General features: G+C 31.3%; 3 protein-coding genes across 4 annotated transcripts; 2 read left to right on the forward strand and 1 right to left on the reverse strand.

Annotated features, from left to right (window-relative positions):
* The first annotated feature begins 1,055 nt into the window (after positions 1 to 1,055).
* Positions 1,056 to 7,977, forward strand: LOC139523322 (pterin-4-alpha-carbinolamine dehydratase-like). The gene is given in 5 exon segments (XM_071317198.1): positions 1,056 to 1,190; positions 4,363 to 4,500; positions 4,921 to 4,972; positions 4,975 to 5,000; positions 6,675 to 7,977. Coding segments are annotated over 5 exon segments (387 nt in total). The 5' UTR covers positions 1,056 to 1,121; the 3' UTR covers positions 6,777 to 7,977.
* A 1,919-nt stretch (positions 7,978 to 9,896) lies between these two features.
* LOC139523324 (phosphatidylglycerophosphatase and protein-tyrosine phosphatase 1-like) lies at positions 9,897 to 19,042 on the reverse strand. 2 transcript variants are annotated; one of them, XM_071317200.1, is made up of 5 exons: positions 18,949 to 19,042; positions 15,907 to 16,096; positions 14,003 to 14,083; positions 11,772 to 11,963; positions 9,899 to 10,406 (listed from the first exon to the last, which is right to left on the reverse strand). In XM_071317200.1, the coding sequence occupies exons 2-5, from the start codon at positions 16,054 to 16,056 to the stop codon at positions 10,263 to 10,265; spliced, it is 567 nt and encodes a 188-aa protein (XP_071173301.1). In that variant the 5' UTR covers positions 16,057 to 16,096; positions 18,949 to 19,042; the 3' UTR covers positions 9,899 to 10,262. The 2 variants fall into 2 exon arrangements, with proteins under 2 accessions (XP_071173303.1, XP_071173301.1); XM_071317202.1 differs by lacking the exon at positions 18,949 to 19,042 and having other exon boundaries at positions 9,897 to 10,406.
* Positions 19,043 to 19,117: 75 nt separating this feature from the next.
* LOC139523323 (electron transfer flavoprotein subunit beta-like) lies at positions 19,118 to 27,265 on the forward strand. Its single transcript, XM_071317199.1, has 7 exons — positions 19,118 to 19,274; positions 21,163 to 21,321; positions 22,598 to 22,756; positions 23,737 to 23,799; positions 24,581 to 24,739; positions 26,121 to 26,318; positions 27,066 to 27,265. The coding sequence occupies exons 1-6, from the start codon at positions 19,218 to 19,220 to the stop codon at positions 26,289 to 26,291; spliced, it is 768 nt and encodes a 255-aa protein (XP_071173300.1). The 5' UTR covers positions 19,118 to 19,217; the 3' UTR covers positions 26,292 to 26,318; positions 27,066 to 27,265.
* Positions 27,266 to 27,496: the final 231 nt, after the last annotated feature.

Here is a 27,496-nt window from a genome sequence, read left to right on the forward strand (position 1 = left end):
AAACTGATTTAAAATGGAACAAACATGTAAACAATATCACAGCTGCAGCCACACAAAAGCTGAACTTTATTAAAAGGAATCTAAAAGTCAACTCAAAAACAGTCAAAGAAAAAGCATACATTGCACTTGTAAGACCAAAGCTAGAATACAGCAGCTGCGTCTGGGACCCGCACACCAAATCTCAAACACACCAACTTGAGATGGTCCAGCGCAGAGCAGCAAGGTACACCTGCAACAGATACCATAACACCAGCTCAGTCACTGAAATGCTACAAACTCTAAATTGGGCAACACTTGAGAAAAGGCGATGTAGAACCCGCATCATTTTCCTCTACAAAATTATACATCATCTTGTTGCCATATATCCGACAGACCTACTTACACAATCTGATACAAGAACACGTCAACATTCACTCCTTCAGGCCCATACAAACCACTAAAGATTCATACAAGTACTCATTCTACCCTAGAACAATCCTGCAATGGAACCTTCTCCCAGTAGCTGCAGTTCAATGTACTACTCTTGAAAGCTTCCGAGAACAGATTCCAATATCTGTTCTCAATAAACATCTAAACATTTAAATAAATTCCACAATGTATATAGTTTTAACCAAAATGTATAGTACAAAAACAGAAGAAAAAGAAGTTATGTTGAAATTTATATTTTTATTTTTGTATTATTCACTGTAAATAAAATTTATATCCCACGCACGCGCGGCATAGTAAAATCAGTGCCCGGCACGTTATCATCAGTATGTTGATGGAGTGCTGAATTATAAAGAAGAAGAAGAAGAAGAAGAAGTAGTTAAAGATTATTCGCTTCTCAAGGTGTAAGACGCAATAAAAATCGTATGCTTGCACCATCTTAACGAAATACGGATTTAATTAAGTCCTGAACACTTCGACATTTCTTCGTTTATTTCTATCAAACCCGGTTTTAAACAAATCACAAGTACGTGTAAGATCCGACTAAATACCTATTTCCCGATATGGTCAGGTAAAATTGCTATATAAATGTGTCCATAGGGGTTCGTTATACTTTGCGTTTTGGGAAAGGTAAATCTGGTGATTAGTTGTACCAAATAAAACTCTTTCGTTTAAAGGCTCGATAATTTATTTTAATGTTGAAAATATTACAACCGGTAATATTTTCTAATAAAAGCTCTTGTCAACGATTTTTTGCTAAAATGGTAAGTGGCAGCTATGCTTAGAATGAACATTATATTTCCATAGTTACATGACTAAAAGATTTACCGATTGTAGATGAAATTTCCGTTTTTGTAGGCTGTCATCATTTTTACAAACACTGACAACACACGAACCAATACACCTTATCGCTAATCCCGGCTGACCCGGCCGCTTGAACTTTTGACGCACACAACAATCACTTTTCCATTGTGGCGTCAGTGATATCCAGTAATGGCGGACAAATAGCGATAAGGTGTATGGTAATAGAGCCAAATTACAACATCGATTTGTATTATAGTCGCCGTCACGTAAAATTGGCACCATGTTTTTTGTCAAAATTTTCTTAAATATCGACCGCGTTTACTAAAGATCATGTTTTTCAATTAGCGGAATCAAATATCATTCCAAAAAACAACTACTGTCTTACCTTTTATTGTGTTTGCACTGTATAATCCTGACCTTCACATAATCCAAGATTAATTTGTATGGTGGAATCCGACATTGTTATTACCGGAAGTGTTGTCGTGGAGTTCCACGTGCTCTCAATTTTCTTGTGTCTCTCGGAGCTTTTCTTCATCTTTACGTAAAAAGCGCGGGAAATTGTATCACCAATGACAATGATATTACCGGAGAGTAACGAATGTTATGGAATAAGGGACCCTCATAGAAACCAAGATGGCGGTTATACAATGTAAATAATCTTGAAAATTGTGAAGGTCAGGATTATACAGTGCAAACACAATAAAAGGTAGGACAGTAGTGGATATTTGGACAGGATTTTACTTCCGCTAAAAGAAAAACATCATCTTGAGTAAACGCGGCTGATATTTAAATTTTTTTTAACAAAAAACATGGTGCCAATTTTACATGACGGCGACTATAGTCTTATTCATATATTTATGGTTTTAATATTAATAACAATTTTCATATAGATCAATCGTCATGAACATGTACATGATGTGTGATTTATTTGTCATTGGACGTAAATCAACCAACAGTCATTGACTGTCAATACACCTTATCGCATTATCCCGACTGACCCGGCCGCCATTGTGGCGTCAGATATTTTGTTTTATGACGTCAAAAACTTACGGGAACCTGTGTGAAATCCAGCAATGGTGGACAAATAGCGATAAGGTGTATCAAACATTTGTATATATTAAATTATTATCAATATAAAATTTGTAATCATCAAGTCATTTCAAAACATACATATCTGGTAAGAATTGTACACTACAGAGTGGGTCTCATTGGGGTTTAAGGCTCTAAGCGTTACGTGGGATTGCTGATTTTTTGTAAGCCTGACATTAGCCTGGCATATGAAAGTCAAATTATTATTCCCTGAAAACGGGAAATGAAGTCTAGCAGGATACGGGAAATAACAAAAAAATAAGAATTGCTTATGTACATAGTGTACGCGGGATACAGGAATCTGACAAAACAGTAAGTGGGATCCGGGATCAGAACCCCCAATTGAGACCCCCTTCAGACCATACAATGCAAATAGAATTTACATTTCCAAAGGAAGTAACTCCTGTACTAGTAATTTACTCTGACTTACATATAAATCCAAGTCATTGTTGATATAAACAGTAAGTATTAATTAGATAATAAACATAATATTAAATCCTACATGAAAAATAGGCTTGAGAGCACTTGCAATGCATATATATATATAAAAAATAAATATTTTCAAGGGCCATAACCCGTGTTAAAATAGTTTTCCATCACTGTTTTCTCCTTATGATCTTTGTTAAATTGTTTTTTTTTTCAAATAATTGTGCAGAATTAATATTTGATTCAAATACTTGTCATGAGTTAAAATGTTTAATTCTGTCCAGTCATTTTCCAGTACTCAACATGTTGCTCAAGTGAACATCTTGCATAACATTTCATTGTGTACAAGTTAATAACCATCACCAGAAGTAAACCAATCAAATGTTCACTCCTTTTACTCATGTTTACAAGCTTAAGTAACCAGATCACCCCAGATCTCCAATATATTTTATAGACACACCAATTAAAAAAAAATGATGCATTGAAACACTCAAGCTTTCTGACTCTCCTTTTAGCTCAAGTGAGCTTTTCTCATCACTTGGCATTCGTCATCCTGCGTCTGGCATCCGTTAACTTTTACAAAAATCTCCTCTGAAACTACTGGGCCAAATTTAACCAAACTTGGCCACAATCATCATTAGGGTATCTAGTTTAAAAAATGTGTCCGGTTACCCGGCCAACCAACCAAGATGGCCACCATGGCTAAAAATAAAACATAGGGGTAAAATGTAGATTTTGGCTTATAACTCTGAAACCAAATCATTTAGAGCAAATCTGACTTGGGTAAAAATGTTTATCAGGACAAGATCTATCTGCCCTCAAATTTTCAAACCATTCAGGCACCTTGTTGGGTTGCTGCCCCTGAATTGGTAATTTTAAGAAAAATTTTCAGCTTTTCAGGTTATTATCTTTAATATTATTATAGATAGAGATAAACTGTAAATAGCAATAATGTACAGCAAAGAAAGACCTACAAAAAAGTCAACATGACCAAAATGGTCAATTGACCCCTTAAGGAGTTATTGCCCTTTATAGTCAATTTTAAACAATTTTCATAGAGCCCCTAGTTTTTTTTTCGTCAACATGTCCAATGAAATGCAAGGTTAATTTCCAATAACTGTCAAATTCTTTACCCATTTTGGTTTTAAGACAAATGTGGCGTAATATGTTTTAGTGGTATAACACCTTGGCTTATCTACTGATTTTCAAACTTGTCCAAGATATTTCTGAATTACATATATAAAACAAATGTAAACAAGTTATATAAATTTGACTTGTTCGGGTTGCATTGAGGTTCAACCAATTACATTACAAAATGGAAGTGGGGAATATTTCAAAGAGACAACAACCAGACCAAAGAGCAGATAACAAATTTATATCTATACACAATGTAGGATTTATTTCTACATTTTGATCACAATTATTTGAAAGGTTTGCAAAAGAATACTGGGCTACAGCTAAAATATATATTTAGAAACAATATAAGAAAGACTTACTTTGTTGACAGAATAAGTATAAGCATACTAGTACATGGAATGGGTTTCAAAAGGAAGTCTTGCCAAATCCAGCACCATATATTGAGTAGACCAAAGTTCATAACTTTTATACTTATTTTAGGCATCAGAAGCAAAAAAAGCTAAACTAACTGAAGTAGAAAGAGGAACGGTTTTAACTCCACTGACTGGAGCTGGATGGACAATGGTGGAAGGACGGGATGCAATTTATAAAGAATTTCTCTTTAAAGATTTTAATCAGGTAGGTCATGTAGGTATGTAGGTACAGCAAGTACTAATCTGTAAATTTTATGAAAAAAGAAATTTAAACATAAATTCATTTCTTAGTTGAAAAATAACAAACATGATTAATAGAGATTTTTTAAGGACAGTCTTTTAACATCTTGATAAAGGGGATAACATGTTTTAGGCAAATGCGATATCTGGAGTAAAAAAAAGAGAGGATGTTGGATAAGGGAGATAAAAAAGTGGGATCTCAGAAAAAATTACAAATAAAAGTGTGACACCCCTTGTCACCACTTCTTAATAGTAAATATCTAATGAAATAAATTACTTGTGGAGTAAAAATCTATGAAGCAGCAACTAAGCAATGTTTTAGCTTTAATAACTTATTTAGTCACACAAAATTGCATGCCTTATTAATAAAAATATCTCATTCCAGGCGTTTGGTTTTATGACCAGAATAGCTTTACTAGCAGACAAGATGGACCATCACCAGAATGGTTTAATGTTTATAACAAAGTAAGTAGTCAAAATCTTGCTTATTTAGATTATCAGTTAGATAGAAGAGAGGCGAAAAATACCAAAGGCATATTTAAACTCATAAGCTGAAAACAAACTGAATCTCATGGGAAAAAAAGAAAAAAACACTATGAAAAGACAAACAAAGGTACCCACAACACAACTTAGAAAACTAAAGCATGAGCAACACCAACCCCACAAAAACTGAGGTGATCTCAGGTACTCTAGAAGGGTAAAGCAGATCCTGCTTCACATGGGACAAATTCGGATACTGTGGATTCATTCATTTACGTGGGTATCAATTTTGTGGATTGCTAAAAACTTGCAATTTCGTGGATATTTGATTTCATGGTTATGTCAATCTCTGTATACAAAGCCTTTTGAAAATATGTTATTTGTTGAACATTTGATTTCATGGTTAACCTGTACCCAAGAATCCCATGAACGAATAAACCTGTACCCAAGAATCCCATGACCAAATAAACCTGTACCCAAGAATCCCATGAACGAATAATCCTGTACCCAAGAATCCCATGAACGAATAATAATGAAACCACAGTATCTGATTTATGTATTTGATATTGAGATGTTCTAAGGCCAATGTGACAACTATTCATAAAGACAAAAAGAAATAGATGTGACACTCATGACAGTTGAGACTGTGATTTGGAAAAAAAGACTGGTTATCAAATGTTAGGGGGAAAAGGTGACCTCATTTGTTAATTTATCAACTATGTGCTTATCAGTCTTCCATAAATTTGTCACATGACATTATTCATCCAATCAGCCAGTTGCCTCTACATTTTTAGCATAGTGATCATAGCGAAAATTAATGAAACAAAGATTGAATTTTCTTGGGAAAAAATCATTTCAGGGTTGTAAGTACAATTTGTTAAACTGTAAAATAACAAAAATACCAAAGTCAAATGGCAATTCAAAACAGAAAGTTATCAAACGGGAAAATCTAAAGCTAAAACACATCAAACAAATGGAAAACATTGGCTATTTTCCTGACTTGGTACAAACATATCCTAATGTAGAAAATGGTGGATACATTTACACCTGGTTTTATAGCTAGCTAACACTCTCACTTGTAAGACAGTTGAATAAAATTCAGTTATATTGAATGTGGGAACAAAATAAACAGACATGAAAGGTAAAAAATTACATAAATAGGTTAAATTTCCATAAAGACGCACATTATCTTTTTAGATAGAATATTCAGTTTCCTTCATAACTCTTTCCAGAAATTTCTACCCCAGGAATAGGTTACCTTTACTGTATTTGGCAATATTTTTGGAATGTTTGGTCCTCATCTACTTTGTATTTTATTTGGCCTTTTAATCTCTTTTGAATCAAGTGTCATAGGTTAGTCCTTTATAGACGAGTTACACATCTAGCATACAAAATAATTGGTGTGGTATCTTTGATAAGGAATTTTCAAATCATCACATTTTTTGTACTTTATATTGCCCTTGTCAGAGTTACCCCTTCTTGTTACTTAGGGGACAACTAAATTAGTCCCTAAGATTAGAAGAGTAAAGTGGTATCTAATATTTCTTTCAGAGTTCAATTTGTGGATTTTGTTTTGACAGAACAAGTTATTATTTTCCTAGTTCATTTATTTAATAGTGTATGAAGATTTATAGACTAATTTCCTTTTGTAAATTTCAGGTACAAATTACACTTAGTACACATGATGTAGGTGGATTGTCAACAAAAGATGTAAAGCTAGCTACATTTATAGAAACTGCCGCTACAGCTGTAGAAAATTAAAGTCATTGATTGATTTATTAATCTGTTAATACATTCCATCATAATGTTCAGGGGCTGGGTGCCATTTATGTTAGATATATAACAATGTTTGTTGCTTGTGTTTGTAAATGTATGTAGGAACTTGTTATTGACTGAGTTTTGAATCTCTGATTGTAATGATATATCTAAAAACCTTTTATTATCTTATTGTAATGATATATCTAAAAACCTTTTATTATCTTATGGTCAAGAAAATTTATCACTTTTATCTCATTAATTGGGTGTACCAAATAAATTGTCCATTAGTCTCTATAACTCTGCTCAAACCTGAGAAAAAAATGCAATTCAAATTTCGATAAAAAAAAATCTAAAACATCTGGAAAGCTTGAAGTTTGTAATTTCTTAAATGAAAAAAAAAATGATTATTTGTTAGTAATTGCTTCTTATAAAATTGCTTAAACATAAGAGAGCAGTTGATGATACACATGAATAAGATTATGTATAGCTTCAGTAATTTCGTCCAACAGTTCTAGTCATGACTGACAATCAGGTTCAGTGATTCATTTGTAATACAGTTGTGCTTTTGATAAAATTATACACTTGATTTATAAATACCATTGGAAGTTGAATATTTTTATGACAGGTTAGCCAGAGGTTGTACATTTTGACACTCATTTTCATTCATTTAAAGACTTGATAAGTTTATAATATTTCTCTACCATAAATACCTAGAAATTCTTTTGAAATTTGTATAAAGCGAAAAATTACAGGGGAAACCCTGGAGATTTAATTTTAATTTTTTTTTTGTATCAAATTTGAATTATTTCCTTTCAGTAATTCCAAACATGCTATCAGATCCAGCTCTGCACACGAAGGCTATTCCTTTAAGTAATAGTACATAAGGTTTCTTCTTCATGAGACCAACTTATGTTTTGGATCAATCCTGGAATTTTTGTTGCTAAAGAATTTGTAACACTGAAATTGATTGACATTTATTCCTCAATTATAAAGAAAAGAATTCAAATAATCTTGCACTGCTGAAGATTACATTTTGAGAATGTTGATATTTGATCTGAAATTCAACTTTCAATGGTGTTCTTTAGACTACTTGTATAGTCATGTTATTTGTTTGTGTTGAACATGAAATGATTTGATGCAGGAATTTTGTCAAAATCATGTACATGTATGTAGCTTGAAATAAAAAAAAGAAAGTGAATAGAAATTTTTTATTCGATTTTATGCATTACACCCCTGCCTTAGCACAGAAAAATGAAGTTTCGCTAATGAAGGTTGTTGTGCATTCTACTTTTAAGCTCACCTGGTCATGTGAACTTTTGCCATTACTTGGTGTATCTGAATCTGAATCTTCCTTAGAGTGTGCTAAGCAATCCAAAGATTTAATCCATCAACAAACATAGCAGGTCAAGGTCTATCTCCTACCAAATTTCCACAAAAATCATACAATTTGTGAGTTATAGCACTTATAATATCAATTTTTAGAAACATTTTAGTTTTTGGCTTATATCCCCAAAACAAACAGAGTAAAATAATCAAATAAAAAATAATCAACAGTTATCCATAAGACAGAAGCAAAACTGAAAAAAAGGCTGTATCACACTACACAGGAAACCACAGATAGTGTACAGTGTCATAAACTTCACCATACCAAATGTGATCTGAAGGAGTACCGATAAGAAATTCTTGCTTTACCAGGAACATAAAATACAGCAAATCTTATGGAAAGTGGTGAAAAGCACCTATCAACACTTTGATAGTCAGTCATTTGTCATGAATCTTCTGTACTAGGATGTTTTATAGACACTTGTCTAATGTTGAAGACTGTATGTTGACTGTATTAAAGTTTTGCAGTCTTTGTTTTTGTCATGTTGCTTTCAAAGTATGTGTGTAGACCTAACATCAGAGACTACTACCAAGCAAACCATACTTTCCATTAATGCGGTCATTTTCTAATATTTCATGAAATTATATTCTTACATTCCCATATCATGTCTCCCTGTAGAAATACTACTACGTGAACCATATTTCTATGCAAATACTTCTGAGATTCATTCATTTTGAAATATGTTATGGGAACTTTTAATAACCAATTTAAAAAAAAACATGTAAAAAATACTTTGGCTTTATTCATTGCACTATTGATTCTAAAGGCATAGTTTCACAACATTCCATTTTCATACAATAACATTGCTTATAAAAAACAGTATAAATTAATATAATATTTTTGGTGTAATTGGCTATAAAATCCCATGAGCACACTAACAATTCTCTAAATCTCCACTATAATTACATGATGTTTAAGCAAAAGCTTGTACATAAATTTACAGTAGATTTTTTTTACAATTCAATAGTACAACACCAGAGTAAATGCCTATTTGAACCTTGTAAACTTTGCCTTGGTTCATTGTGTGAATAACCTCCCCTTAAGGTATCTGAGAATGAAAGCATAGTTTCATCTTTTATAAATGATATAAATTTTCACATTTTTTAAAGGTGTTTTTCCAGTAAATTGCTAAAGTATATGAAAATCTTTGATTTTCACAAATTTATTTTACCGTTTTCCTTCATCATGTAAATTATTAAAACTCTTTTCATATGATTGCTTTAAAAAATATTTATTCAGTTAGGCCTCAATAATTCAGACCCAAATGCCAACATTAATTACAAAGGAGAAGGTTCACGAAGGGTTAAATTGGCCCTAATTTTTTTATGTTTTTTAAATTGGGGCAAAAAATTAGAAATGTAACATAGAAAAACTTGTGATAATACAACTAAGACAAAAAATATTTTTTCTGGCACTTTCCTTTACTATTTATGGAGCAATAACCCCTTAAATGAGCATAATTTGTATTAAAAGGTCAATTTTGGTACTTTTTGTCCATAATTTTAATTGTTGTTGGCAAAATTAACCTTGGCCTCCATCTATGATCCAAAAAGTTTTTATATTGATGAAATCTATATCAAAATTGGAATCTTTTGGTTACAACACATTCTGGATCATAGGTGGCGGCCAAGGTGTTTCAAAAGCTTTTAGGTTTGAAAAATGCACAAAATAATCATATTTTGACAAAATGTCCAAAATGAGCTTACTTTGGCGAACATCTTGTAGTCTAATGAAAAGAACTGATATATTTAGCATTTATACTTTTGAAATAGACCCATTTACGAACCAAATTGAGACCTTTTTGGTGTTTTATGATAAAGTTGATATTTTAGGCCATTTTGTGCCATTAGTGAACCTTGTCCTTTAAAAGTCTTCAGCTATAGAGAATTGAGCTCACTTCCAAGCATTAAACATAATTCAATCATCACAGGCAAGATACAGGTAAACATTCTAAAAACAATTCATACATATTATAACATGATAATAAGTTTCGGCATTTATAAAACTGCAAATGTAATAAATTCTGCCAATGTAAGCAAAATCTCGACCAATCAACACACAATAAATCGTCCATAGAAATAATAAGATAAATTGATCCTGCAATATCAAGACCCTGCAGTATTTTCAGAAAATGAGTTCAAGTTTTCAAAGTAAGTATGAATGGACTGAATTTGTTTATCACGTAACCACACATGAGATCTCTTAGTTTTAATAAACTCTACAGCTTCTTCAGGTGTCCATTTATTAACCTGTAAAATGAGAAATGGAAAATTATTAAAATTTATGAAATATATGAAACAGTTACACAAATACATATTAAGTCAATCGTATATAGATAGAAAATTGCTCTAAATTACCCAGTTGTTAAAGATTTAAAAAGATCAAACAGGAACACTCACTGTGTTAAATTAGAAATTATTGTGATATTTTCATTGATGCGAAAAATTATCTGGTTCAAAATAATAATCAAAGTGCTTGTAAGCACTGAATGGTGAAGATTGCTTTAATTTATCAGTGAAAAGTAAAATTAATAAATATTGCATTGAATAAAGCATTGGTTGTAGTTGATTCAACTCTAATTTAGGACAATGGGAGATAACTCTAATTTTTAAAGATGACTTAACAATGACATAATTTTTTTTAAGAACAGATATTAGATTCCTGCACCTTGCAAAAGTAAAGTAATTTTCTTGATAGGCGTAGCATCATTTTGTGACTGGAATATCTGAGCATATATTACAGTGATAAATTTCTGAAAATGTTCATGGATAGGATGTAAAGAATGTTATGATCAATGCACTATATATTGTGTATCAAAAAGGTACCAGAAAATTTTAAGATATCAAGTCAGTAAAATAGGGTTTTAATTGCATTTCATGTAATACTTAACCAAAAATTTTCATTAATAATATTAGTCGTGAGTTCCTTCACAATGTTTTTGGAATTGCATTAATTGGACTTTTTTGCATTTTACCAGTAATTGGCAATTCACAATAACAAATACTAGTATATGCATTAATTTCTGTATTTTATTTTATTTTTTTGTTTTTAAAAAAGTTTTAGTAGATAAATTATAACAAAAAAGTGAAAAACAACAAAAATCACTTCTTTTTATATGTCAGGAAAGGCATTTTGGGAGATACTTATTAACTAAATAAAGTAAAGCTTCCGAGTAGTCAATAAGTGGAGATAATTAAGCATACAATTAGTGACTAAGCAATGCAAAAAACTACTGTAGAAACATTAATTTTCGTGGTTTTGTCTCTATGTAAGATGTCATGGGGATTTAATTTCGTGGTTTCCAGTAAATGGTAGTGATTTTATATGTAGGTTAAATTTTCCTGGGGTTTTCAATTTCGTGGATATAATCTTTCCATGAAATAATCGAAATTAAATCCTCCGTGAAAATTTCTGCTTTTACAGTATATGATTTATCTAATCTAAATTGCTTCTTTCTCTCTATGTAATCTGGTGCATTTACCTGTATAATTTTGAAATGAATACTACTTTAAAATATTAGTTTAGCAGCACTTATACAAATATCATTTGAAGGAGTGTTCAATGCACAATATAATTTTAAGCAGTGTTCAAATAAATTGTCAATTCCCACTTACATAAACCAAATAACATGCTACAATAGTTGTACTTCTGGTTCTGCCAGCTTTACAGTGGACATATACACTCTCTTCTCTCTTTCTGTATTTCATAATAAAACGTACAGCTTTGTTAATATTCTCCTGGGTAGGGGTCCCTACATAATCCACTGTTTGTAGAAATAACTGGTCCACACCAAGATCCTTCCATTCCTGTAAATAAAAGTCATTTGATTACTGTAGATGCATTAATAATCATGGAATTACAATTTTCAATGATTTCACAAGTATAGTTTAACAACAGATTTAAATATTCAAGGGAGTACACATTTCCTATAGTCTTGTATGCAGACTTTGGCAGAAGCATGAAACCAAGTTTTGGCGAAATTTTTTTTTTTTCCTCAATCAACAAAAATTTGAATACAGATTAACAAATGAATCAACAGTTAAATCAAATATAATGATGATAATAGTTATACACCAAATTTTTAAATTCTAGTTTCATAAAAGTCAATCGTCATAATTTAAATGTACAGATTTCTAAATAACGTTTTAACTAAGTTTCAATATATTTAGGAATAAATGTTATTTTATTTCAACAGTTTTAACCCTTTATATATCTTTTAATGCTAAACATAACAGCTCTTGTAATTTGGTTACATATTTGTTTCACGAATTATAAAACAAAAAATGTGTCAGGGGCGGGAAAAAACTGCAACAAATATAAAATAAGAATTTTTTTTCAGGCCACTCTTTATGATCTATTTCTTTTTTTTTTATTTGATACACGAAGAAAGCTTACCGTCTTTTGGTATGTATAACGCGCACATTTATACCCTAGGTCATGTTTCTTGTAAGAGGGGTGCGTGTTATACACGACTACAAACAATTTCTTAGTCTTTTTTTCAGGTCCAAACTCCGACAAAGAAATTTCCAAGTGAAGTTAAGAGTACGGAATATTTTTGCTAAAACCTAGATTGTTTTTATGTTTTACATGTTATAATTGTAATATGTATCGTATTGTTCTTGATTTGTCATGTTTTATTCAAATAAAATACATTCTATATCTTTGTTGATACGTTTATTGTGTAAATTTGTCCATCTGTTTCGCAATCCGGAAATTTGCCAAGTCTTAATAAAGACACAATAAAGCTTTTGCTGTCGATTAAATTAGCCTCTATGTTCCTTGTTGTCATAACTTACTGTTTTGGTATGTGTTCATCATAGAGAGTTGAAGAAAAGTGTATGAAAATTGAATAAACCACGCTCGTTTTGAAAATATAAACCACCATTTTTTCTAATGTATTGATCAGGTGATCGCAAGTCACGTGGGTCAGTCATGTGACTTAATACAAAGTATTGTAAAGTGATGATTTACTCTATGAGAAGTTTATTTTTGTAAATACGTTTTTACTTTGTAACTTTTAAACTTTTAAAAACTGTTCAAGAAATAATGATTGAAAACATGATAATCCCATAATTGTCACCTGAACAAATTTAATTAGGAACAAGGTCAACCTGTCACTGAATTGTTTTGACATCGATTAGACCTGTTGATTGAGGTGTGATAATCCGGATTAACAGCTAGAATCATCAAACAAAAAATGAAAACAATGAGATTTTAACAATTTATTACAGCACTAATGACATTAATTATAATTATTAAACTGATTCGTAATTATTATTAAATTGTTTGAATCAGAACAATAATTTGGACATTTAATCTTGTCCTTGATACTCAAACCATTTATTAAATTTGGATTAAAATATTTATCTCAATCTATTAAAATTCTTATTCATTTGTTAGAATACTTTTAATTTCATATAAATTAAGTATTCCGCACGGAATTCTCCGACATTGGTGTCCATTTAAAAAACTTCCTGTTTACCGAAAACTTCCTGTTTGCCGATTTTGGAGCTGTAACTTTTCCGAAAATGTCTAGGAGTATTATACGAACAAGAAACTTTTTTTCTCTCGTTTCTTGGACCAGAAAGGGGGTGCGCACAATACATCAATGCGCGCTATACATACCAAAAGACGGTAATTTGTTTTTTTTTACAAATTCAAAATAGGACATTTTAGTTATAAGCTAAGACAGTTCTGAATATCAAACATGTTTCTTAGTCAAACAAAAGACCCACCTGAATAAATGCAGTTGTACTTAACCCTAAAATGTAAAGGCAGTTTTGAACAATTCCAGATATACTGATCATGCTAATATACAGAAAAGAAAGAAACTGATAAATCATACCTTTTCTGTTGGAATCATGCCTTTCATTTCCCAGTCTTCATTCAAACTAATCACACCTTTAATATTTTCATCTTCAACAAGCTGTAAAAGTTAAAAGAAAGAATACAGATTATTTTTCACAAAAGTTATTGGATGTTGGATGTGTATGGATTGATAGTTTAGTCTTAAATGCATGATTTTTTTATTAGTTGTTAGTGACTTTGAACTAGCTGTCAATTAACTTTGAGTACTCTCAGATTTGTACCTAGTGTATTTTGTTGTTGTTGTCGGCCACGTTACTTGTATTTTTGTCCATCTAATGAGTTAAGCCTTTTCAACTGATTTTTATAGCTCATTCTTATGTTGTACTGTACATGTTATACCACTGTCCCAGGTTAGAGGAGGGTTGGGATCCCGCTAACATGTTTGTATTTATGTATGTGCCTGTCCCAAGTCAGGAGCCTGTAATTTAGTGGTTGTCATTTGTTTATGTTTTACCTTTTTGTTTTTCATTCTTTTTTTGTACATAAATAGGGCCTTTAGTTTTCTCGTTTGCATGTTTTACATTGTCATTTCGGGGCCTTTTACAGCTGACTATGCAGTATGGGCTTTGTTCATTGTTGAAAGCCGTACAGTGACCTATAGCTGTTAATCTGTGTGTCATTTCGGTCTCTTTGGAAAGTTGTCTCATTTGCAATCATACCACATCTTCTTTTTTTATGTGACATGTTCCTTTATTATCATTTTTCATTGTAGTCTTTGTAGTTAATAATTTTGTACAGTCCAATGTCCTTGACAACATACATGTAGAGTTGACCTATTGCTTATAGTATCTTAGAAATAGACAAAACCATGAAAACTAAACATTGTTCAATGAACCATGAAATTGAGGTCAAGGTCAGATGAAATCTGTCAGTTGGACATGCATATACTCTTTACTATCAATCAATTCACAAATTTCATTTGTTGTTTATTATCTTTTTCTAATTTAGTCCTTTCGTAATCAATAATTTTGTTCAGTCCAATGTCCATAATCAAATAGAGTTGAGTCTTGACCTATAGCTTATAGCATTTGAGATATAGACCAAACACAAATACTTAATATTGTTTACCGTAGTGAACCATATAATTGAGGTCAAGGTCAGATGAAATCTGTCAGTCAGAGTCAGACATATACCCCTAACAAAATTCCATACATCAAATAAATTTGACCTTTTGCCAACAGTATTTGGGATAAGGACTTCACCTACCTTTAACCTTGGTTACACATCCACTGAAAAAAGGTAAAAGTCGGGTGTACTGAACCTGATAAACCTATAGACGTTGAAATTACCCATATATACAAAATGTAGTTTGAAAAAATCATTTTATTTCAAGCAGTTACTGAACTATGAAAATGAGGTCAAGGACAGTGGACAAATGACAGATATAAACTAGTTAACAGAGGTATCTGCATAAAAAATATTAAGCATCTAGGTCTTCTAGTTCAACGGTCTAAAATATAAAGCTTAACACAAATGGTTTATGCAGTGACTGTTGCTGGATGTCTCACATCTTGTACTTTCTGCACTTGCCAGAAAAAAAGCAGACATAAACATGGTAAAATTTGTTATCAAGTTAAAAGTATATCAAGTGTATCTGCATCATCACCCTTTAAAAGAAAAATCATTGCAGTTCAAATGATGCCTATTTAGAATGTTCCCATGGGTGTTCACAGATTGTGTGTTTTCCAATGTATCATAGTATTAAGAAGCTGTATTTTGAAATTTTGGTTTTGGGGTGGGTTTATTTTATATATATTTTTGCTTAACAGCAAAATTTGCATTAGATGTGCAACATTTTTTTTAAATCCTCAAAGGGGGAGAAATCAATATGGCTGTTTTTTATAATTTCTATTAAGGGGAAAGCACTAACGATGGTTATACCTTTTTACTATTTTCCTTCAAGGGGAGAGCACCCAATACCACTGTTTCATCAATTCTGTTGTACCATTGTCTGTTTGTTATCTTTGTCATAAGTTTGTTATAATACAACGTTGGATAGAAGGCAATCTTCCCAAATAAGCTTCCTGACATAATCAATCTTTATTCTTCTATTTTCAAGCTGCACCAACACCTAGAAATATAAAACAAATGACATATGCATGAAATGGAAAATATTTAAAAAATAAAAATCAAATCAAATATTTTATTTTTCCAATAAGGGTCCCACAAGGGGCATTTACAATTAGCAATTATGATAGTATAAGCAACAAACATGAGACATTGTACAGTATATAACGTGACAGATATTATAAGAAACAAATGAAAATAGCATTAATAACAAAAATACATTAAAAGTACTTTTTTTTCCTTCCTTCCATCCTTTTAACCATTATTATTTAATTGTCCAGCAGTGCACAAATAAAAAAATATTAATAATAAAGTTTGAACAGACTTAAATTATTATCTATAAAGATGGAAATTTGTTCATCTGCAAGAGACACCAAGGGACGGTGCTCAAGGATATACTGTTGATTGAGATAGGCAATAACAGCAATCCTTCCCGTGTCAGAAGCAGATGAACAAAATAAATAGAGAAACTGAATCCTGTCAATTAACAAATATTATTTTAAATAACAACAATGAGGGGGGATAGGAAAAAATGTAGGAGGGGTCCTGATCCCAAAATCCCGGGCTTAAAAACACGAAATCCAGAGGTCCCAAATTTAAATAAAGTAAATCCGGAAATAAAATAAAAAAAGAATTCCCGAATCCCAAAGGGTCAATCCCGAAATCCCGAGCTTAAAAACACCTGATCCCGGAGTCCCGATAAAGGTCCTATCCCCCCTCAACAATAGCTAATTTTGCGAAACATGTAATATTAATCTGCTATTTGCAGTGTTTAACCAGGAATATACACAACTCTTTTAATACTGTTACAGTTGAGTTCTCACAAGACAGCAGCCATAGCAATTTCTCTTGGGAATTTAAATTAATGAAATTGGGACATGATTCAGAAATAATTTGATATAACTGATGTCTGTCTTACAAAAAATAAATTTTTATAAAAATAATATTTTATTGTTGAATTTTGTATGCAGTAGCATTTTTCAAAGTACTTTGTTTATCCCATGAAATATCAAACATTACCACATAGTACCAGAGGTAATTCAAACAAAAAATATACCCTTAAGAAAACAGATTTACAGAGTAATTGAGAGATTTATATTCTAAAGGACAATTCATCCAATTCATCAGAACTACATCATAACATACTCAGCTCTGCATTAAAGAGTTATTATGATTAAAGCAAAATATCACACACAGGGTTTCTTTTGAGATTGGGAAATGATGATGTAATATTTTTGACATAAATTACTAGCCAAGATTTTTTTTTTTTTTTATCTGTCCTACATTCTATTTATATGCATAGTTGTTGTCACTTTCTTTCGTATATCATTATATAGCAACATATAAATGAAAAAAAAACTTTCATTGTTTGTAAGATGCAATCATAATAGTTTTAAATATAAGAATGTAGGACAGAAAGTCACAGGACAAAAAGTCACAATTCATTTTTTCTAATTATTTTCTTTGAATAAAAACCACTTATTTCTACTTTTCTTGAGCTATTGTATATAAACCAACTTTGTTAACAAAATTTATCAAAAATATATCAAAGATGATCAAATAATTGCTAAAAAAAACAAAATGTCAAAGTGGTTTGGCACTTAAATGGCTTCATGGTGCCAAGAAATATATCTTTTGCCTGATTAGAATTAAATAAATCTTGATTTTTCAAGTATAATGACACATTTCCTAAACTTTAATAATGTTGCAATGTTTAGATACCTTTTCATGTTAGCACAAGAAACAACATTTCGATCGCCATCGTTAGACAAGATGAAAAGTATTCTAGACAATTGTGGATTCTCTTACTTATGGTCATTCCAAAACACATCACCTAACATTAAATCGATAATTAAACAAAGACTAGAAGATCAGTTTACACAGTCATGGTCAGGAAAGGTAAACGATTCGCCGAAAGCCCTGAATTATCGCCTATGCAAGACATCACACAATTTCGAACACTACCTTAACGTACTTGATGATAAAGATGTAATAACAATGTCGCGGTTTAGGACAATGAACCATAAACTGCCGATTGAAAATGGTAGATGGCAAAACATTCCCCGAGAACAGAGAAAGTGTCCGTTGTGCAGAGTTGCTATAGGTGACGAATACCACTATGTAATGGAATGCAGCAGTCTCTTAACAGATAGAACACTACTTATTGACAAGAAATGACTAACAAACTTTAATGTTTTAAAATTTAATGCTATTATGAACCAAAAACAGAAATCTAAACTTCGAAAATTGTGCCAATTTATTAGAATTATAAATGACAAACTGGATTCTCTCTGATGTTAACCTGTCGGCTATACTGATCATACTGTTGTAAAAAACTCATATTTAATGCTTCCTCAACAAATGTACAATACTACATATATGCAATGTAATGTAAACTAATGTGTTTTTCTGTATACCTTTGTCCAACTTAGGTGATACCAGAATAAAATGATATATAATTTATATATCATTTTATTTATATGAATATATGTATTTATAAAAGTAAATATTTCAAAATATTTCTCTTATATATATATTCAAATAATTGTCAACAAATTATTTGTGACTTTTTGTCCTATCAAATTTGTGACTTTATGTCCTGTGACTTTTTGTCCTGTGACTTTCTGTCCGTTTATCTATAAATAATATCAAATAAAGCATAGGTACGAGTTGATAAAAATAGGGTACGAGTTGGTTGAGTACGAGTTGTCGTATACAACATTGTCATTGAGTTTAAAAAATCATATTCCGGTATACATGTTACTGAAAAAAGGTTTCTTTTTTCATTTAATTCGAAAACTGTTTGTTCCTAAACATTGACACTTAGTAGCAGGTCTTTTTTATATCAACATTTACATTTTCACATTTCACATGATTCTTTGCCAAACTCTTCTGTCTTTGAAAACCACAAAAGTTATACAAAGGATAACTTATTATTCAAATGTTTTTATAACCTTTATTCTTTTTTTTTTTAACTTTAGTTTGCTTGGTGTGGTAAAGTTTAATTGAAATTCTAATAACTTTATTTTTAACAGTGTAATTTTATTGACGATTTATCCATTACAATAAAAATTAAAGTTGTCGTTATTAGGGCTCCAATAAATTCTCCCGGTTCAAAGGTCAAAATGTCAGCACTGAGAGTGTTAGTTGGTTGCAAAAGAGTTATAGATTATGCTGTTAAAGTAAGATATTGTCACCCTATAGGAAATATTCATAGCAGTCTAAATAGTCAGGACAACTTTTTACAAAATATGTTAAAAAATATGTAACAAGCGTTTGGTTAAACATGTTATTTTTTTGTTAAAGTTTAACCTTTACCACTTTTTTATTTAGAGCTTACACTTACAAATGACTTAAGTATCATCAATTACATAAAAGACCATATTAATTTCACAAATGGGCTAATATGTAAATGTATAAACGATAAAGTAATGAAATGACATGTCACACAAAAGTCTCTGTATTCAGTGGCATGAAAATTGTAGCTATAGCCTATAGTTTTTGTCCTGGGACTATAATAATTTATACTAAGAATAATAATAGAATAAGTACAATAGTCCCCCAGCTATGCCCATGGCCTAAAGTGAAGCACATACACTAAACATGGGAAATGGAACAGGATCTCTTTGTGTAAGTGTCAACTTTGCATATTTAGGTTCCTGGCAGATGATTCTAGAGTTCCTGGAGGGCCCTAGCAGGATACATATAAGTGATGCAAAATCCTGCATTATCATTATGCTGCAACTCTAAAACAGCCTGTACTAATCTTTAATCATGTTAATGAAGTTAATCCAACAAAATCTTTAAAGGCATCAAAATACAAATGTTAGAATAGCACAGGATGCTTGCCATATGGCTACCTTATTTCAAGTCTAATCAGAGATGAGTGCCAAAATCAAATCATTTCACTTTCAATTAATGAAAGATTTGAATTGTATTCGTATTCATAGCCAATTTCTTTACAATTGTTATTGATATTGATTTCTTATTAACTTCAATCAGCTTTCTATGACAATTTTTTCCGAGGTCAAACTATTTTCTCTTCAGTTGTTTGGACAGAGTATTAATTGAAAGAGTTATCTCCTCCTTTGTTTTTATTTCATGATATATATCGCAGCTGACAGAGTAGAGGTTACATAGGAATCCTCATATAGGTTTGTGACCATTAGTCACTTTTTGGAGCTTCCATATGATAGAGAACCACTTTTTTGAAATTGTCATTTTAATGTAATGTATTAAATCTCTAAGGACATGAAGGATAGGTTAAGCTATTGTCATGATTGTCTTTTTCATTTTCACAATTCCAGAGTTTAAATTCAAACTTGTGAATTTTGGATAATAAATGGAAAATCCCTTTTTCAAATTCATTGAAATTTTGAAGGACTGTTTCTGAGAAGCACAGGTTGAGTTCATTTTCTTCATCACTCTTGCTGTTCCAGAGCATTGTTCATGTTGTTGCTTGATAATTGAATTAAGATCAATATTTTGTGGTTTCTTAGGATTAAATGGAGAACCATTTTTAATACCATGTGTATGAAACTGAAGGAAGTTTCAATCGAAGTTTTGACAACCAACTTAGATTAGGTTTGATTAGCATTAAAACCGATATTGTATGGTTAGTGATATTGAGTGACTCCAAAAGGAATTTAAGTCATGTAAGTTCTCTACGGTCAGTAGGCTTATTATTGTCTTGTAACACAGATTTATTCATTGATAAATAGAGGAATACATCATTTCTGATTTAATCTACTACACTTCACATCAGCATGTTTATTACGGAAATAATACCCTATGGAAAATCCATCATTGAATTTTTATGCTGGTGTACTTCTTACCAAAAGGAAAGAGGTCCTTACCAGGATAAAAATCACTGTTACTGACACATTCCACTTCAACTTTAAGTACATTGGTGTTTATTATATGAATCTAACATAATTATACAGTGATTTGCAGGAATACTTTTTTGGAATATAAATATGTAAAGAGCAAAAGTTATGTAAGCAAGGTAAAATTTGTAATTCAATGTTTCATATGAATGATAACAGTCATGCATTCTTTTTATTTGAATAGATTCGGGTGAAGCCAGATAAAACTGGTGTGGTAACTGATGGAGTCAAACATAGTATGAACCCATTTGATGAAATAGCTATAGAAGAAGCTGTTAGACTTAAAGAAAAGAAAATAGCATCAGAAGTGATAGCTGTGTCATGTGGACCAAAGCAATGTCAGGTCTGTTTACATATGAGTTAAATGAGTTAGGTCAAATATGATTATCAGGCATAAATATAAAATTACTACTTAGATATTGGAAGATGTGGTGTAAGTGCCAATGAGACAACTCTCCATCCAAATAACAATTTATAAAAGTAAACCATTATAGGTCAATGTACGGCCTTCAACACAGAGTCTTGGCTCACACCAAACAAAAAGCTATAAAGGGCCCCAAAATTACTAGTGTCAAACCATTCAAACAGGAAAACCAACGGTCTAATACTTAGCATGTTTAGCAAACTAAATGTTAGAGACAGTAAACTTGCAAGGAATGATGATAGTTTTAATTAACAGATCTGTACATCTGAATTTTTATCATGTTTATGTAGGATAACATAGTTGCCATGTGTTTATGTTAATTCCCCTGATTTTTAAGCTAACAATTCATTATTTTATCTTTATAGAATGTGTTACTCTTCTGACACAAAATGTATCGAACAAATTTCTAAGTTTGTATTTTGTAATGTATCATAAGAATCATTAATTGTACATATATTGTCCTTACCACTTGTTGTAAAGCAAACAAAAATCAACCAATCACAGATTTCCTTATAATGTTCAAAATGTTTTCAGTGTACAAAATGGTAACATTTTGCTACAGAATTTAAAATATGCATGACTATAGGTGTAAAACTGAAAGCGTCTCTTAGTGTTGAGGTCAGTTGTCCTAGATTTTCATGATCCATTATGATCTTAATATATATTTCAATGATGATTCATGTAAAATTAGTTGATGGAATACACTCATAGGAATTTATTGAGCCATGTGATCTATGAAGGAAATATCTACCTTACAAATAAATAAAGAATAACACTTCACTTTTATCCAAGTCAGAATTTGTTTAAAAGAATTAAAATGTTAATCAATAAAGAGATACACACTTATCTTTGTTCAATAAATTATCTTTTAAAAAAAATTAGAATTTTCTTTTTCCTGTGCTCTTTAAGTTTTCAATTGATATGATGGTCACTAGTCACTAACTTGCCTTGTGTAGAAGTATCTGGCATACTTAATTTATATCATAAGCCTTTGATAACTTTTGCTGTTCCAATATACAGTACAAATTGAAATAGCGTTTGAAGATTGCATGACATACTTTGATTTCATATTTCAATGTCTGCAAATTTTAAACCTTCTTAAAATTCATGATAATGGACTCAAAAGTGGGTAAGCCTATTGAAGATTAACATGCTTGAAGTATTGATGGACTAAGATTTTTTTTAAATATTTCAGGAAACATTAAGAACTGCACTAGCCATGGGAGCTGACAGAGCCATACATGTTAACATAGATCCTAAAGATTATGAAACTTTACAACCAATTCACGTTTCCAAATTCTTAGCAAAAATTGCACAGGATGAAAAAGCTGACATAGTAATAGTTGGGAAACAGGTAAATAACTATAAGATTTTTATTGTATATAAAAATACATTCATGGATAGATATCAACATGTATTACATTGTAATTTAAGTTATCTCATTAACCTAATTACTGGTCATATCAATCTAGAGAGCCATATCTCTTGCCCGTTAAAGACACCCTTGTAAATTTCGAAAAAGAGCAGGCTAATGTAGCTACAAGGCAGCACTCCCACCTGCAAAGTAAAAAGGGATTAATATAAGTTGCAAAACTTGTTTCCCAATCCACTAAAACCAACTATATTGAAATCTAATCCTAAAAAATACAGAAATAACTACTTTTATTTAAAAACTATCAACAATAGAACTTGATTAAAACATTCAGCTGATTTTCACAAAGTTATCTCCCTGTAGTGTTATGGTCCAACTTAATTCAAAATTCAGAATATATCCATAAATTAGTCAGGACCTCAACTTTTAAAATATTTTAGGACCTCAATAGTTCAATTTCAGGATATCCAAAAATATTTGATTTTTTTTGCAATATATGGTGTTAAACAAAACGGCTTATAAAGCTCCATAAGGTTAAACAGATTTTGTTAATTTTTTGGTGTGACATAACTTTATACTTATACCATAGATTTTGTTGAAACCCTCACTCAACTTGATCTTCATATTCTGAAACAAATATTTTAAAAAGTACATTATTTGAATGTTGAATGACATACTGTAAACCAACTTATTTTCGCGGATACTTTAATTCGCGTTTAGCACTTTCAGGTCGACTTCGTGGAGACTTAAGTTCACGATTTTTTAATTAACTTGATGTTTTTAAATAAGAAGAGATCTAAGTTTATCATATTCACGACGATTTATATTCATGTTATTTTTCTACTCGCCAAAGTCAAGAAAATAAATAGCTTGCAAAATTAAGTTGGTTTACAGTAGGCTATTTGGAGACAGAGGAATGCATGACTACCAGTATATCAAAATTAGATACATATATTTTGCAGGCTATAGATGACGATTGTAACCAGACAGGACAGATGACAGCTGCTTTGTTAGATTGGCCACAGGTAAACCATTTTAGATTGGTCATATTTAAACTTTTGTTAGATTTTTTTATATTGTCCACATATAAACTCAAGATTACTGGGGGAGTGGGCACTTACTATGAAGTGAGCTGTAGGGATTAGCTGCTGGAATAGGTTATTTCTACCAGCTTTATGAAGTGTGATAAGGTCTTGAATTAAAGATATAATATATAACAAAGTTGTCGATTGAATCATAAGTATCTGAAACTAATCAGGTGTTGATTTTTGTTAGATGAGATTCAAACTAAAATCATAAATATAACTCATATTTGTCAATGAAATAGCATTAGCATGATAGTCATAGGTATATTTTGGTAAAAAAATATATGATAGGGTATGTATTTTTGTTATTAAAATTATAAAGAAAAGGTGCAAGTGTACCCCCCCCCCCCCCCTTTTCCCCCACCACCCAACCACCCAGAGATCTCAATGAAGTCTAAAATTGAAATAATTTATCTGATAAAAATAAAATTAATTTTTGACTTTTAACTGAATTTTGTCTTCTTTTTCTTCTGATAAAAAACTCTACATAACTTTGTTTGATATTGATATCAAAAATGTAATTTCTATCAATTATGCAGCTCTTATAATATTTGTTATGCTTTAAATGGATATTTTAATTTGAATATGAAGAATTTGATTTAAGACCTGTGCATATTTGTGTAGCCAGAAAGTACTAAGTCAGTAAATTTGCAGACCTGTAACATATGACTTGTAAATACATGTATACTCATTACCGAGATTATTTATAATATTTTTCTAGGCAACATTTGCATCCAAGGTAGAAAAGAATAATGGAGATTTAACAGTAGTTAGAGAAATAGATGGAGGTTTAGAAACAATCAAAGTCAAATTGCCAGCCGTTTTAACTGCAGATTTACGATTAAATGAACCAAGATATGCTACCTTACCGAATATTATGGTAAGAATGTTTGACATTTATTGCATGATGTTATATAATTAGAGAAAGTAAGGCCCACTGTGTGGAATTAATTTATTTTTGAAAATTTTGAATTGCCACTACTGGTTAAGGAACACAGTTATCATTCCTTGATTTTCATTGTTTACGAATATAGTCCCTAGTATTGGCAGTGTGTTACTAGCCATTTTTTTAATACTTTCTCCAAATTTATTTCTTCATGCCTTATGCCTCAAATAGCAAGAAGGGAGATGAAACTACGCTGTAAACAAATTTGGTTCATAAATTTTAAAGTGAAGTAGTGATTTGGTCCAGCTGAAAAAGGTTATAAAAAACCAAGTATTTCGGAAGCTGTCAAAATAATTCAAGGCCCCCTTAACTCTCATCATAAAATTTTCCATACTTGAGTTCGAGCTGATGAAGTTTTCAATGATTTTGATACAATTTGTCTTAAAAGCACTACAACCACTTTGTAAAATTATTATTAAAGTGTTAATGGGATTTTTATGCCCCACCTACGATAGTAGAGGGGCATTATGTTTTCTGGTCTGTGCGTCCGTGCGTCCGTCCGTCCGTCTGTTCGTCCGTCCGTCCGTCTGTCCCGCTCCAGGTTAAAGTTTTTGGTCAAGGTAGTTTTTAATGAAGTTGAAGTCCAATCGACTTCAAACTTTGTATACATGTTCCCTATGATATGATCTTTCTAATTCTAATGCCAAATTAGACTTTTTACCCCAATTTCACGGTCCACTGAACATGGAAAATGATAGTGCGAGTGGGGCATTCGTGTACTGAGGACACATTCTTGTTTTAATTTCCATTTATTGTCTAAAGAAATGGATTGCGAAATAACTGTGTTCTCTGGCCATTTGTTCATAGAATCAATATTTATCAGACACATAGTTTTCCCACACTTGTGGTCTTCTCCAAATGCTTCAAAATTTATTAATGGTTAACAACCATTAGTTTAATCAGTGACAAGCTTGCTGATTTTTAATGGAATTTCTGCATTAGACCATACATCTGTGAAATGATAATTAAGAATGGGACAAATATACATAAAATACCTGTTTTCCTGATTGATTTTTTTTCATACTCAATAATATTTGTGTATTTCCTATACAACTTGCTATTGATACTGGACAATAACTGGAAGGTTGTGAAAAATCACCTTCCTCGAAAATACTGTATATTGTAAGGTCTTTCCTAATTTATCTAGAGAAAACTTTCTAATTTTAAGACACTTTTTAAAAAAAATGATTAGAACACTGCCTATATTACCCATTTAAGTTTAATATTGCAATATAAATTGTATAAGAAACAAAATCAGATTTCAGTATAGCAAAAGCTCTGCATTATTGTATGCCTCATTGTCTGTAATTAACAGAAAGCAAAAAAGAAACCTATGGCATCAAAAACACCAGCAGATTTAGGAGTAGATGTGGCGTCAAGACTGGAGATTGTCAGTGTAGAGGACCCACCAGTCAGAGAGGCAGGACAGAAAGTGGAGAGTGTGGAAGATTTAGTCACTAAATTGAAAGATGCAGGACTTGTATGACAGCACAATTATGATACTTAGAGGAAGGTTAGCTTTGATCAAGAAAGAATATAAGGGTTTTTTATTCATGTTTATTAACTTTGGATGGTGCTCAACCTTCCTAAACTGAGACAGTTGTAGTCTAACAGCACAACATAATATTAATCTGTTAACCTAGCTGGAAACAGCGCCTTATATATACCAAGTACAAAAATATATAACAAAAAGACTAACAACACAGTATTGATCTATTAGTATCATCTCAAATGAATTAAATCATATTCTTCCAGACTGAGACATAGATACCATTAAATATTTTTTAAGATGTGCTAGTTTTTTTAAATTAAGGAAAATTTTGTTTAGCCATTGAACTAGTATAGAATTTAATATGTTTAAAGAACATGAAACAGGTTAAAATGAGACTTTTTGACAGATTTTTGCATGACATGAGCAACTGAACAGATGCCAATAGTAGAGCAGAAACTTTAATAGAGTTGAAAGTCACTTGATCTTTCTTTAAACAGAAGTATGTTTAGTATATAAACAAGATTATTTGTGTTGAATTTGAGTCAATAATAAATAGTCAACAAACCAAAAACAACTCACCAAAACCAAGATGGCGGCCTACATATTGCGACCTCCACTACTTGTTCCTGACCCATGGCATCAAAATATGATAAAGCTCACCAAACGCCTTCGGGCACCGAGCCGACCGTGCGAGGGCTGTATAGCCAGTCAAGGTCGTTAAACACCACCATATATATATATTGAATTTGAGTTTTTAATCTTTTTCAGTTGTGAGTTGACCAGTTAAAGAATTCCATCAATCTCAGTGCAGACAGTTGTATGAAATACAAAGAGGAGAGAACAATTTACAAATATTTATTTAATCAGATGAACTTAAATTATAATTATTACAATTATTTTTAGTGTTCATTTATTGTTTTTTACAAATTACAGTTCTTTTATAATGAAATAATGTGTGTATCAAAGAATTTGGTTGGCTACTTATTTCCACATGTTTTATTGTACCTAGACCTGTGACATGAGAGACATAGATATGCCTTTTCAGTGGCAAAGCAAGCTCTTTGTTAAAATTTTCAATTTTAAGAAGGTAGAAAAACCTTGATACTTCATGTCTTAGATTCAGTAAAGTATATGTCTGGTGTTCTAAAATTTTGATCCATGGTAAGCAGTAGGTGAACTATATTTGGTATATTAAATGA

Source organism: Mytilus edulis, chromosome 5 (assembly GCF_963676685.1).
Source record: "Mytilus edulis chromosome 5, xbMytEdul2.2, whole genome shotgun sequence".
In the NCBI taxonomy this organism is placed as follows: domain Eukaryota; kingdom Metazoa; phylum Mollusca; class Bivalvia; order Mytilida; family Mytilidae; genus Mytilus; species Mytilus edulis.